A 14,451-nucleotide genomic window follows, 5' to 3' on the forward strand; every position below is an offset into this window, starting at 1 on the left:
TTTCCATTTTTTGGTTTTTATTTGCCTTTTTGTTCTGTGGTAACCACGGCAACCACTCCGCTGGTCTCCAGGGTGAGCAGGAGTTCAAGCTCGACCCCATGCTGGAGGACCACGAGGGCGTCATGGAGAGGATGAATACCTGGAACTTCCAGATCTTCGACCTGGTGGACATGACGGGAGGGAAGACCGGGAGGATTCTCAGCTACGTGAGTCCGAGCCCCCGTTAACGGAACGCGTTGTCCTGACGACGGTCTCACTGAAGCTGATTTGCATTTTTCAGGTGACCTACACCCTCTTCCAGGACACCTGCCTGTTTGAAATCTTTAAGATCCCCGTGAGAGAGTTCATGACGTACTTCCACGCTCTGGAGAACGGCTACAGGGACATTCCCTGTGAGTGTTTACGTGGAATCCAAACACATCCAACAGTTTTTTTTCTTTCGTCAGTGATTAATAATTATTTTACCCTCGTTTTAAACACACAGATCACAACCGGGTTCACGCTACTGATGTGCTCCACGCTGTCTGGTACCTGACCACTCGACCAATCCCAGGGTTCCAGCAGATCCACAGTGAGCATGTGACAGGAAGTGACACAGGTGGGCACACGTTAGGGGTCGTTGAACCTTTAATGATCTACGCCCCATGTGTCAAACGGGGGTCAAATGTGGCCCGCCACATCATTTTATTTGGCCCGCGAGAGAATAAAAGGTCAGAGTGTCTAAAAGGAAATAGATCAAAAGTGTGCTTTGAGTAAAACTACATTTCCCACAATGCAGTAATTCAGCCCATTTTAACTTTGACAGAACAAAGTTAATGTCCTAACTTGTGTTTGATGTTATTTTTCTTTATTCATTGATAGTTTGATCTTTGATTGATGGAGTTCTGTGGGTTTAATAACCTGACAAATTAAAAGGATTTATGTTAGAACAGAGAAACAAACAAACACGTTTTTTCTGTGTAACTGTAATGTTTGTAACTAGAATAAGTCATAAATTCAGTTATTTAACATTAAGGAGTAGTTACATTTAGTTACATTTATTAGTTACATCTGGCCCTTTGAGGACAGCCGTGATGCTGGTGTGATCTACACTTCTAATCCCAGAGGTAATAAAGTGGATTTTGTCTCTCTGACAGACTCCGACAGCGGGATCTCTCCGGGGAGGATCTCCTACGCCTCCTCAAAAAGCTCGTCCATCTCAGACGACAGCTACGGCTGCCTGGCGTGGAACATCCCCGCGCTGGAGCTCATGGCCCTTTACGTCGCGGCTGCGATGCACGACTACGACCACCCCGGTCGCACCAACGCCTTTCTAGTGGCCACTAACGCGCCTCAGGTAACCTGCAACATTTGTTGATTGTTAAAAATGTTACGGATCCACTTGAGCTCCTCTGGACACACAAACACAGCGTGTTGACAGAAACAGGCAGTCAGATGATCAAAATATGGGTCCGTGCAAAATGACATTTCACCACCATTGGTGAAAAATAAACATTGCATAACCGCCTGGAGGAGCGGCGTAGTTTTGGTTCAGCCTGTCCAGTCAGCTTTCAGAACCCTTTCAGAATAAAGTAACAGTTCAGGAGTGGAAGACCTTCTGCTGTTAAACTGTGTGGACCAGATTAGATTAGATTAGATTAGGTATCGTTACTAGTTGGGACTAGTTGTCTTTCTCTCCAGACGAGCTGAGGTCACATGACGGCGGTCTGTTTTTATGTTCTAATCCCGCTCTTCACTAATAATAATAATAAATAACCAGCCTGCAGAAACACATCTATAGACAGGAGAACCACGAGATACAAGTTTACGTTCTGAGCTCATGAGTCAAACAACATGTCTACATTTAAATCACTAAAATAATTTTAATTCTTTCCAGCCTTGGAAAAAAATTCCCAAACCCCCCTAGTTGATAAAAAACACATTTTATATCAACCAGTAGACACACAGACTTTACCTGTGTATAATTACTTAAGTTACGTAAACAATGGTAAAGAATGAAAAGAAACACAAAAGTCACGGGAACACATGCGCTATGTCTTTGCTGTGTGTGTGTGTGTGTGTGTGTGTGTGTAGTTTTTATTTTTTTTATCCTGTGGTTTTTCTTTCTTTTTTGCTGTGCTGTTTTTTTCTGAGTAGTTCGTGTTTAGAGTTCGTGTTTTTTTTCCCCCTTTTATACGTCATGGTTTCACAGAGCAAATGATCCGGTTTAAGATGCGACTGGCACAGATTTACAACAAGAAAGGAATTAAAACTAGTTTGAAATGAAGTGAAAAAGTTAACTTTAGGTTAAATATTCTATTTTTATCATGTCTGGCGATAAGCGCTTGCTCTATCTGGTCCCAGCAGCGTTGATAGCAGAGAGGAGAGGGAACCCTGAACTATGTATTACTGATCCATTAAACAGACCTTTTTTTTTTCACGGGAGCCTTTCCTGCTTCCTATCGGCTCCTCTCGTAACAAAACTTGTGTAACACATCCAGACGCATTATGTAAGCGCATCTTAGAGGGATTTCAGCGGGTGACCTTTCCCTGCAGGCGGTGCTTTACAACGACAGGTCGGTCCTGGAGAACCACCACGCCGCCTCTGCCTGGAGCCTCTTCCTGTCCCGGCCCGAGTTCAACTTCCTGGTCAACCTGGATCACGTGGAATTCAAGCGTTTCCGCTTCCTCGTCATTGAGGCGATTCTGGCCACAGACCTCAAGAAGCACTTTGACTTCCTGGCTGAATTCAACGCAAAGGTCAGACGTAAAGAAACCTCAGAATAGATGATTATCTCTGTATTGATCCGGTGATTCCTGGTGAAACATGGACTTAAACATTAACAGGATGGTGCGTTAGCATCGAGCAGCGCCCAGGACGGAGGGTGACCCGCTTTTAAACCCCGCCCATCTTTGTTTTTTTTTTAGGTGAACGACGTGAACAGTCCGGGAATTGATTGGACCAATGAGAACGACCGACTGCTGGTGTGCCAGGTGTGCATCAAGATAGCCGACATCAACGGACCCGCCAAAGTGCGCGACCTGCACCTCAAATGGACGGAGGGCATCGTCAACGAGTTCTACGAGCAGGTGACAAGAAAATATCACCTCTTACAAAAAAAAAGATCAGTTAGATAAAGTCTGACTTAAATAATCTGACTAGCCGAAAGTAAAACATCAGCAAAGCTGGGATCTGATTAAAATGTCTGTACGGCACAAGAAAAGGGACAAAAAGGTCATTTGTGGTTCATCAGATTAGAGTCTAAATGTTTTTCACATCTCTGATGCAGGGAGACGAGGAGGCTCGGCTGGGATTACCCATCAGCCCCTTCATGGACCGCTCCGCCCCCCAGCTGGCGAAGCTGCAGGAGTCCTTCATCACTCACATTGTAGGACCTCTCTGTAACTCCTACGACACGGCCGGTCTACTTCCTGGGCACTGGGTGAACGGTGAGGGGTCGGACGAAGACGAGGAGGAGGAGGAGGAGGAGGGACAGGTGGAGACCGACACGGAGGAGGAAGAGGAGGATGAGCTCGGGGATGAGCTGGCTCCAAGTAAGACCTATCAACATGTGTTTAGTGTATGTAAAATAATTCAAAGCGTGTTTTCTGACACACATGTGGTGGTTCTGTGGCAGGAAGGAGGAAGAGTCACCGCCGGCTCTTCTGCAGCATCATGCAGCATCTGACGGAGAACCACAAGGTGTGGAAGAAAACCATCGAGGAGGAGGAGAAGAACAAAGAGCTGGGGAAGCATCAGCAGCCCGATGGCGTGTCGGCCGGCCTGCCCCCCCCTACATCGGACGACATCCAGGTGATCCAGGAGGAAGAGGAGGGGGAGGAGCGCCAGTAGCAGGATGACGAAGGATCGGACAGAGGAGAGGCTGGACCGCCTCATCCTTCATCACACACAGACATGTGAAACACACACAGACAGTCAACCAATGCACATAACACACACATACACACACACACACACACACACACACACACACACTGAAAGATTCACTGTGCAGACACTCAGTTGTTTTTTTGGAGAAACAAAAAGGCCTTACTACTGTGAGCGGATCCTTGCTGCAACGGTGGGAGCCCAGGATGCACTTTTTTACCCCCCCATCTCCCCCCCTCGCAGAACCAAGTACACCCAGGGCTAAAAAAAAAAAAGGAAAAGATTAAAAAAAATAAAAAAGCACCAGAACTGAGGAGGAAGGTGCTCCAGAAGAAGAAGACTAGTGTGGATCAGGTCCAGCGTTCACCGGGCTGTGATTCTGCCCTGAAGTAAAAGCACTTAAAAAAAACTCCTTTAGGTACAAAAACAGTTTCCTGTTTATTTAAAACAAAGAAAATAATGAAGCGAGTGGCGTCATGAAGTGATCGATACCCTTTACCAAAGCGAACAGTTACAACTCGTAGCGACACGAGACCAAACTCAGCCTCAGTGTCGACTATATTTTTGAATTGTGTACATACATATATAGATATAGAGATATATCTATATATATATATCGATATAGATATCTCAAATGTGCCTGTCTGAACCTTTATTATTGGCCCAGAGACGAGTTCTCTCTTTGCTGGTGACACAAACACTGTATAAGACTCAGTCGGAGACGTTACTGAAATGTTGACTGATTTAAACGCATTATATCTGCATCATTTTGGATGCTTTTACTCATGTGTACTACCCATCTTTCTGTTTTTTTTTATTCTTTTACTCTTCATGCTTGGTTTTCACTCGAGTGTGTGAATATTTTTCTGGCAGGAATGTGAAGAATGAGCAGGGAGAAAGAGCACATGATTCATTGTTCCAGTACGTTTTTGTTTTTGTTTTTATTGCGTGTACGTTGGCGCGTTCTTTTTCCGCGAAGAGCGGCGTCCGATCAGCGAGACGTCCTCCAGTGTTTTAAAATGCCGCGTTCAGATCACATCAGGAGTGCTCTTTTTATTTTTTCCTTTATTGATTTCTGTTTTGTTTTTTAAAGGTTACTCAGGATTCGTGCAAAAGCTGAAGAATATATTTTCTTGTTTTGCAGGAATTTATGTAATTAATACAATTTAAGAAAAAGAAGATTAAAATGTGTGACTGAAATCAGTTACTGAACATCTCGACAGGAAACAAAACCCTTTTTGTGCGGAGGAGAATCGTTACGCATCGTCTGTCAGCCGTTCACTGTTTGCATGACCTTTGTAATGACCTCTCTGGGGGAAAGATTATCTCTGCTGTCAGCGAAAAAAAAAGGTGGAGATAATGGAATGTCTGCATCACGAGACATGTACGATTTTGTAATTCTATAAGTATATTAGGGAATATTTTTAAATCCATTCTCTTAATCAAACAGTTGACTCCGTCGTACCTCAGCCAGCAGACAAACCCTGATGTTCAGACTCATTTAAAACTTATTTCCTCTTTTATTTCTTCTTGCCAAACCCAAAAGTCGGCCAGTGTGTAAAGAAGGGATCCAGGGTTTCATTTCGTTTTGGTTTTGTTTATATATATAAATACGTTATATATTATAATGTGCCATTAGGCAGGTTGAAACACTACTAGTTCTCTACTTCTGTCTCTGAACTCTTGGCATTCCACTAGAATAAGACCTTCTATGAAAGGAAAGATGAAGCGCTTCATCTTATCCAATCAAAATCTCTGGAGAAATCGTCTGTAAGCGGTTGCAAATCGAGATAGTGATATTTAAAGACAACAAAGTAGACACAGATGTGCACATTTTAATACCAAACAAGTGTTTAGAAGCTGTATAAAAGAGTATGTGCATATAAAAGTATATTTTTTAAATAATCAATTGAATGCATCTGTTTTCTACAAGCAGCTGACATGTTTTACATGGAGATCCTGTAATTATCTTTTCGTTTCCAGAGTTTTTAATCGACATCTACTTACAACTGTGGAGCTGTGGGGTTTGGTGTTTGGATTTTTTACCCGGTTTCAGCCTCGATCTGCTCCGTAGTTTAACCACTCTTGTATTCTTCATTGTCACTCAGTCGGCCCGGTTTGTGCCAAACTTGACCCATGCAGCGGTATTTCCTTTGGACTGTAATGTCGCTGATTGGCTAACTTTCTCTTGGCTCCAGTACTGTTCACACAAGAGAAGCGCACCTAGGGGTCAGGTGTCCCGCCGGGAGTCGGGTCGTGATGGTAAAACCTCTTTGTCTCTGGTCTCGGTTGTGAAGGTCGACGGCTTGTCGCTGTTCAATCTCTCAAACCACAGCGTCCTCTGATGATTGTGCCATAAACACATTTATGAGTAGTCGTTACCCTTATGTAGCATCCATATTCGTATGTCTGTCTGATGTATCCATTCACCCTTATCAGCGCTGTGGGGACAGCTGATTTTTGTTGTTATTTATAGCGGTCATAAAACACCATCCCTCAAGTATCACGACTTCTCACTGATTTTTATTACTGTGTGTGTTTGTGTGTTTGAGCTCCGCCCAGCTTCAACCTGAGTGGACGACCGATGGCAACCACCTGAAAAATCCTAAAACGTTCGACATTGCTGCTGACAGCGTTTTAGCATCTTTCAGCGTTGTTTTGGATGACATTGTTTCATCACGTCACATCGTCCAGTGGACGCGGTAGAGTATTTCGCTGCTAAGGAGCTCGCTAAAAAGAAACTGGAGCGGAAATCATAAAAAAAAGAAAGGTGGAAGAATTATGACCAAAAAAGGAAAAAAAATCCAGGTGCAGATGGTCGGAAACGTTAAAAGGACTTTATTTAAATGAGCTGAAGTCGTTAAAAACACCTGTGTCTATCGATCTACACCGCCTTCAGGCTTCTCAGGTGGTTAAGAAAGGGTTAATCATCGAACAAAAGTGCATCAGGTAATCTGAAACACACTATATTAATGCTAAAATGCTAATGCTAATATCCGCTCCACTGTCGATGCAACTGTGTCAACACAGAGAAAATATTTAAAAGGGCATCAATTCAACAATTCCTTCATGTCGACCCAACAGGTTAAAGGTCATGATTTTTTTAATGTATCTGGCTTATATCTGCATTTCCAAGTTGTGGTTTTGGCCGTTAGCATCGAGCTAAAAGAAGACAGGACAGGTTTCCGCTTTCTTTGGAAAGATTTTATGAATACTCATAAAAACCTCAAGTTTGGACCACAAGTCTTGCAAAAACGGACAAACAAACGTGAACCTCAAACATAAATGCAGTACCGTTCCAGCACTGATAAGCACCTTTCACCAGAAATCAGTGTTGCACAGTCAGTTTCTCGAAATCCACCAAAGTTGCACTTGCATTCTAAGAGAAATCTCTCCCTGGTTGAGCGGTCGGAGCCAATCCCAATGACGTGAGTCTTGGCCCGCAACCAGCTCCAACACAGAGTCTAGAACTTTCTTGGAAAGTCCGATGTCACTGAATTTGTACAATGCATCCGTGTCATTGGTCTGATGTGAAGCTATCCTGAGAAGGCAGGGCTCTGAGCCATCATAGGTGTACTTAATATCAATCATTGACATAGGCCTAACCCCCCGCAACCTCACCAAAGTTCATAGACACATCATTGTCTGGGGTGCGGAGCGACTCTGGGAACTAATCGATGGTACGTGTGTGTTCCCAGGATGTCTTCTAAGCAATCGTTCACTTCCAGTGCTGCGTAAAAGGATTGTGCAAACATGCATATTACCCGGTAAAACCATTCAAGAGTAGGTGAATAAAATAAAACTGAACTTTACAATCCAGACAAGCACGATGCACCCGTGTCAGGTGTTTGCATTGATGAGCAAAATAGTCAGTTCCTGCCTTGAACATATTTTTGGGCAAGCGATAAATGCTTGCTTGCCTACTTGTGGTAAGGAGTGTCTCCAGAGCAGGGATACATCTGACGGCGGACGGCGCAGATGGAGTAAGGTTTGGGCTGCAAGGTCATGCCTAATTTTGGAGTGACGGTGGGAACGCTTCCTGAGGGGAACTGAAGATGAAACCGCTGCATCAACGTGGTGAAAAAGAGGAACATCTCCATCCTGGCCAGCTGTTCGCCAATGCACTGACGCCTCCCTTAAAAGGAAAGAGTCTTTTAATCAAACACACCCAACACTTTAAAAGACACTAATAAAATAAGACAGTCTGCTTGGTGATAGTAGTTTTGACCAGGATCTTTGGTACTGAAAAACTCACCCAAGGAGAACGGCAGAAAGGCTTCGCGCCTTACGAAGTTACCGTCGCTGTCCAGAAACCTCTGCGGTGAGAAAACTCCAGGATCGTTCCAGTACTTTTCGTCAAAGTGCACCGAGTAAAGGTTCGTGATCACCATGGTGCCCTTTGGAATCGAGTACCCGTTGACGTGTGCGTCCTGGGAAGTGGCTCGGAAGATTCCCAGGGGCACGATGTTGCAGAAGCGAAGGACCTCGTGCAGAACGGCCTCCACGTAGGGCATCCTGTGTTTGTCCTCCAGGGTGGGCGGTCTTCCGTTGTCCAGGACGCTGTCAATCTCCCTGTGCACCCTCTCTTTGGAGGAAAAACCACATTGAATAACCATTAAAACCATTACATTTAGAGTATCTAGAAGTAGATTGGTCAAGTCTCATGAGCACATCTAAGGTAACTCACCTTGTATGTTGGGGTAGAGGGCCATGTAGAGCATAGCCCACCGCAGGGTGTTGGTCGTGGTCTCTGTCCCAGCGATAATGAGCTCCCCCACTGAATAGATGAGGTTCTCAGGGGAGAAAGAAGAACAAGGATCTCCTTTGTTTTGTTCCAAATCATCCAAATACGCGTCGACGTAGTGGCGGGGCGACTGTGGGACCCTGCCCTCCGAAAAGGCCTTTATAACCTCCAGCAAGAAGTCATAAACTTCGGCAGCGTTGCGGAACAGCTTCTGGTGTTTCCCGAATGGCACGTACTCGATCCAAGGGAAGGCGTTGTAGAGGAGCGCCCAGCAGCTCACCGCCAGCTCCACATTCTCGCTGAAGATCTCAATCATGTGCTGGAAGTTCTGGTCGTCGTAAGTGAAACGCTGTCCGAAAATGACCAGGTTGGTGATGTTGGAAACGGCGTTGGTCACCAGGTGTTTGGGGTTGAAGGGTTTCCCCTTGTGCTCATCAATGGCATCGACGAAGAACATGCACTCCTCTGAGATCTTCCTCTCAAATGTCCTCTGGCTGCTGCCGAAGTAGCGGAAAGAGTTGCAGGCCAGTTTGCGGTGTTCGACCCAGCCTTTGCCGTATTTGCAATTTAGAAGCCCTTTGGGTGGAAAACAGAAGTGATGGTTCGCTTTTAATTTCTGTCAAAGCTGATTTCATGAGAGATAAGTCTCGAAACAACATCTTACCACCCATCTTGGTCATTTTCTTGAACAGAGGCAGTGAAGGTCGGTCAGCAAACACCTCGCCCTGATGGTACAAGCATTCCCTGACGCAATCGTATCCGTTTAACACCACAGTCAGGATGCCCCCCAGGTCAATGCTGAAAATCTGGAACAATAATTGACACACATTTTTAAGCAAATACGTGCTTTAGTGGAGGAATGTGGGATTTGTGGTGTGATGCTGCATATGATTAAACATATTTGACCACAATGATGCACATGAATTATGTTTAACTTCCAAAATTAGAAGGTGTCACCTAAAGGAAGTCTGGAAGCGTTATTTTTTTGTGCGCTTCTGATTTTCCTCTCGCCTGGAAGTCTGGGCGAGTCTCTTTTGTTCGCTTCTAGACTTTCCTCTCTCCCCCTACAGTACTTCTTTCTCTCCCTCCCTGCGTCCGCCGCCGTGCGCGTCTGGAGCTGAATTCTCCGCGCTTTTACGCGCGGACTCCGCGCGCAAAAGCGCGTCGCGGTCCGGTTAGTGTGCGTGAAGGCTGCTCATTACCTGTCCGTGAACTTCACTCTGCTTCTTGAGGAAGACGTGCGGCTCGGTGGCCAGAGACAGGATGTTCCCGATCACCGGGATGGGAGATGGACCGGGAGGGAAACCCGGGGGTCGTCGCTGCTTGACGAGCTGACGGACGAGCAAGATGACCAGGAGGGACACGGTCAGGCATCCCACCCCCATTAGAAGCTGTTCGCGGGACATCAGAGGCACCAGGAACCGCAACCGGATCGAGACCATCCCGACTAAAGAGTTTCTGTCTACCTACCTCCTCTGACTCCCCCCGGTGCACATGTGCAGACTATCATCTTGCATATTTTCTATCCCCCCGCCTCTAGGGCTAAGATTGGACAGAAAGTCAAGGCTAACTGTTGCTGAACTTCGTTCTGCTCCAGATCGATAGTTTTTGGCTGATGTGCGCCACAAACTCACGCCCCAAAAATCATCCACGTTTCAGTCTGAAAACGTGGAAACTGAGATTCTCTTGGAATAAAAACACGATTCCAGTGATTGATGAACATCCGGTCACTGAAGTTTAAATAAACAGGTTGGGTGGATTGTAGGTTAGATATCAATAGTGTGATCTAGAAACAATCCAGAATGAATCTTATTGTAGATTCACACACATTCATTCACACACTGGTGTTCCAGCCCTGTCTGCCCTTCAGAATTTCAGGCTAATTTTATCTGAAGGTTGTGTCTGAGTTTAGGATTTGGAAGCAGATCTGTGTCATCGTCTGTGTTCAATTTAGAAGTTAGGGTTAAAAAAGTGGAGGAAAAATAAATAAAAAATATATAAATGAAAACTAAATGGATCTTAAACAGCTTCCTTCAGACTAAACTGTGGTAGAAATGTGGATTTCTACAACAAAGTAGATTTTGTGTTACCCTATCCCCTATCTGCCTTTAAGCAAATAAACTTTGCCCCAGTAAAACATAAGAGGTTCTTTCACCCCCACATGTTATAGATTAGGTCATGCCCTCGCTTAAGGAAGAGGTTAAAGGTCAAAGGTTAAGTCTGGACCACATTCCATACCTGCAATGTTGTGAGAGAATTTTCAGGCGTGTCTGTTACAAAAAAAAGCTAAATGCAGGATTGTCTGCAGAGGCTCTAAAAATGGGAACCAGTTTCTATTTTTAAGATGTGATGTGCAAAAAAACGCAATTCAAAATACTTTTTTTGTTCTGCTTATCAAGTTTACGACAAATAAAAATAAAGAGTTAGAAGGAAGAAATTGTTTTTGTGAGTTTTAAAGGTGCAAAAAAAAAGTGTTGACATGTTTATTTTAATTTCGAGGAAAAGCCCTCCAGACCTCGTTCTGAGTTCTGAAGGAAGGTCAAAGGCGGCGACGGCATTTGGCTTCTAGTCACCAAAAGAGATTAGATTAAAAGAGATCAGCATTGTTTTATATGCAGTGTGTTCTAGCCTTGATTAGCCACAGACACCAGAATGGAGGTCCTGGCCTCGACGGTAACACAAAGGCCTTTGTGAAGCCATGATTAGACGGCGAGCTGTTGACCCAGCCGGTACTTCCTGCTGAGGCAGCTGGTGGGACTGTTTCCCCTCAGAACCCTCAGACGGGGGCCTCTGCAGACCCACCCGGTGATGAGGATTCGTCGGGTCGATCTAATGAGGAGATTCTTGCAAATCACATCTTTGCTTCCTGCCAGCTTCCCAGACTCCGAAGCTATTCCACATCCATCAGATTTAATCTGATAAACGTGTTAGCGAGCTAGCGCTCTCAGGTTGAGCTAAACAAGACGCCGACGTGGCGTCGCAGACAGAAAGAGTCTCAACCGTTCTGAGTAAAGTAGATTCAAGGAAAAATAACTATAATAAAAAACTTTATTTCGGCCTTCAGGACCTGCAAAAAAACCTCCTGGAACAATTTGAATCCAAAACCAACTTCCAAACGTTTATTCACGTCCTGCAGCCGTTTTAAAAGCATTCCTCCTGGTTTGTGACGCTGTATTGAATGTCCCGGGGGTCCCTTGACTACTGCACAAAATAATTCACCATCTGGATGAATGTAATCATTAAAGGCACAGAGAAAATCCAGTTACCAACCCCCAGTGGTAATAGCAACGCTGTGCAGGACCTCGTCGTGCTAACGACCAAACGCAGCACCAGCAACATCACCAAGTCAAGGAATTTGTTTCCAAGTATTAATACAAAGTATTGGTATTCGTTAGGTTGGAGTTATACTGGACTTCGTACATCAAGAACTAACTGACGTGTTCTTTCTCTAGTCGTTGTTGTACAAATTTTGACAAATTTGACACATTTTTCACAATTAACCGGCGGCGTCGCCAGCATTACGTCTAAATTTACATTTTTTGTAAATCCATTTACAAAAAGAAGAATCCATTTGATTTTAGTCATAATATGAAATTCCCCTGCACATCGCCTGCCAGGAGATGCGAACTCCATTACGGGTGTTTTTTAGAAAAGGGAGGTGCTGGACAAACTGACTCCTGCCTTCACCCTGACTCGGCCCTCTCTCTCACGAACGCTGTTCCGTGTTGCCATTAAATTTCCAGGGCCAGTTCATGTGTATATTATGGGATGGAAGCAGTATAAGTTAATTGCATTCTTGACCATACACATTTCCACTGGAATCTAATTTATCTGTCCAGAACCACGTTAACGTCAGAGACGTCGGGTAGGGGGTGAATGAAAATGTGTGAGGGGAGCAGAAGTATTTTCAATTATTTTAGAAACAATCAAAAGAGACTCGTGTTGTCACATTTCTATCTTTAGGTGAAACATAACCTGGTGAAATTTGAAATCTGACCAATGATGCAAAGTGATTTAAATATCTGATATCTTCTCGAGAAATAAAAGCGTGTGTGTGTTTCAGAGTGTGTGTGTGTGTGTGTGTGTGTGTGTGTGTGTGTGTGTGTGTGTGTGTGTGTGTGTGTGTGTGTGTGTGTGTGTGAGTGTGTGTGTGTGGCTGTGTGTGGTTGTGCATGCATTAATGTGTGTGCATCACTTGTGCATCAGCTGTTATATTGTGTTGCTGTAAGCGAGGTGGGACTTCTGATTGGCTGGCACGTTGAGGTAAATTTTCTGACTGGCCAATGGCTTGGACACGCAAAGCTGAAAGCCACGAGGTACAGAATGCATAAAAGCGTGTAATGTGGGCAGATTCAGCAGATCCCGAGTCCATCATTGATTATTGACGACCAGAAGATCTGATATCTTAACGTGAGTACAGATAAAATAATGTTCAAATCAGATACGATCAGGCAACTTCACCCAGTCTAGAGGGATGGAGAGAGAGAGGCGTCATGTCAGCTGTCTAGAAACATGTTTAACATCCTTTAAACCAGATTTAAAGGTTTTCTGCTCATGTTTATAGGCTGGTTCGGTATTGCATTTGTTTTCCACAGGGAATGATCACAATGCTGAGGCTCTGGACTCTCCTTCTCACCTATGCGCTCATCATCTCTCAGATGTACGTGTCTCAGACGGCTCCGTCCAGGTGGGAGGTGTTACTCTGCTCCTAAAAGAACCGCGATACAACATTCATCTCAATATCCATCAGTTTTCACCTGAGAGATCCATCAAATTGAATGTGTTGTTTTCAGAATCACCAAGGAGTCAAATGGAGTTGCCCTGTCTGACGATGACGCCCAGAGGTTACTCAGAGCCATCAAGGAGTTCATGCAGCTGACTTCAGACGAGCAGGACCACCAGACGGCTGATGGGAACAGGTAAGGTGATCAATACAAATGACGACAGTATAATGTGTTATCCACCTATAGGAGAATTTGAATGAGCCCCACAGCTCCAACTTTGCAGATTATTAATTATCAAGCCATAATCCTATCATATCATTCATTCATTCATTCAAGACATGCATGACAACTTAAATGTGGTCCAAACATCTGTTTGATCAGTCAGCGTATATGTGAATGAATTGAGCATCTTTTTCTGTGCATCATGCATGTGATAGTTGATAATTATCTGCATGTCGCTGTAAGCCTGTTTTTGCATGTTTGTCTCCGTTTCCAACAGCCTGGATAGACCTGTGTCTAAGCGCTGCACAGGCTTAAGCACCTGTGTGCTGGGAAAACTCTCTCAGGACATTCACAAGCTGCGTGCCTACCCCCGCACCGACGTGGGAGCAGGAACGCCTGGCAAGAAGCGAAGCCTATCGGAGCAATATGAAGTCTAAGAAGTCTAAGACGACTCTTAGAGCTGAAAGTCTTTGTGTTCTTGTGTCTGTCTCGGAGTTTGTTCTGTCCATTCATGACCTTCCTGATGGATGTGCATCAGATTAATAATAAAGAAAAGTCCTTACGTTATTTTAGCAATCCACTAAACCATAAAATATTTTTAAAGTTGAATGACTTTCATCATCATTGTTCTCTTTCTACTATAATAAATTCATCTTTCACGTGGAATACGTTTTTTTTAAAATTCATTCAAGGTGAATCATCATATATTTCCATCCATGTATTTTCATGTTTTTTGCTTACACTCATATTTTTGCTGATGTCAGATGAGATTTTTTTTGGAATCGTGGTTAAACTGTCATTTCCATCCTGACCAGCAATGCAACAGCACAGAAGCGGGCTTGCAACACGGCCACCTGTGTCACCCACCGCCTGGCTGACTACTTGAGCCGGTC

General features: G+C 44.4%; 3 protein-coding genes across 3 annotated transcripts in view; 2 read left to right on the plus strand and 1 right to left on the minus strand.

Annotated features, from left to right (window-relative positions):
* Positions 1 to 6,388, plus strand: part of pde3b (phosphodiesterase 3B) — a 35,863-nt gene extending 29,475 nt beyond the window's left edge. Inside the window, exons 9-16 of the mRNA XM_068321542.1 lie at positions 72 to 206; positions 281 to 392; positions 485 to 598; positions 1,137 to 1,336; positions 2,536 to 2,739; positions 2,908 to 3,069; positions 3,270 to 3,534; positions 3,618 to 6,388. Of these exons, the coding sequence (XP_068177643.1) occupies positions 72 to 206; positions 281 to 392; positions 485 to 598; positions 1,137 to 1,336; positions 2,536 to 2,739; positions 2,908 to 3,069; positions 3,270 to 3,534; positions 3,618 to 3,832 (1,407 nt within the window). The 3' untranslated portion in view covers positions 3,833 to 6,388. The remainder of the gene's footprint in view (positions 1 to 71; positions 207 to 280; positions 393 to 484; positions 599 to 1,136; positions 1,337 to 2,535; positions 2,740 to 2,907; positions 3,070 to 3,269; positions 3,535 to 3,617) is intronic.
* Positions 6,389 to 6,948: 560 nt separating this feature from the next.
* cyp2r1 (cytochrome P450, family 2, subfamily R, polypeptide 1) lies at positions 6,949 to 11,011 on the minus strand. The gene is made up of 5 exons (XM_068321555.1): positions 9,815 to 11,011; positions 9,277 to 9,418; positions 8,556 to 9,188; positions 8,124 to 8,453; positions 6,949 to 8,003 (listed from the first exon to the last, which is right to left on the minus strand). Exons 1-5 carry the CDS (start codon positions 10,052 to 10,054, stop codon positions 7,789 to 7,791), a joined length of 1,560 nt encoding a protein of 519 aa, XP_068177656.1. The 5' UTR covers positions 10,055 to 11,011; the 3' UTR covers positions 6,949 to 7,788.
* Positions 11,012 to 13,064: 2,053 nt separating this feature from the next.
* Positions 13,065 to 14,082, plus strand: calca (calcitonin/calcitonin-related polypeptide, alpha). Its single transcript, XM_068319091.1, has 3 exons — positions 13,065 to 13,299; positions 13,406 to 13,531; positions 13,836 to 14,082. Exons 1-3 carry the CDS (start codon positions 13,211 to 13,213, stop codon positions 13,993 to 13,995), a joined length of 375 nt encoding a protein of 124 aa, XP_068175192.1. The 5' UTR covers positions 13,065 to 13,210; the 3' UTR covers positions 13,996 to 14,082.
* Positions 14,083 to 14,451: the final 369 nt, after the last annotated feature.

Source organism: Antennarius striatus, chromosome 1 (genome assembly GCF_040054535.1).
Source record: "Antennarius striatus isolate MH-2024 chromosome 1, ASM4005453v1, whole genome shotgun sequence".
In the NCBI taxonomy this organism is placed as follows: Eukaryota; Metazoa; Chordata; class Actinopteri; order Lophiiformes; family Antennariidae; genus Antennarius; species Antennarius striatus.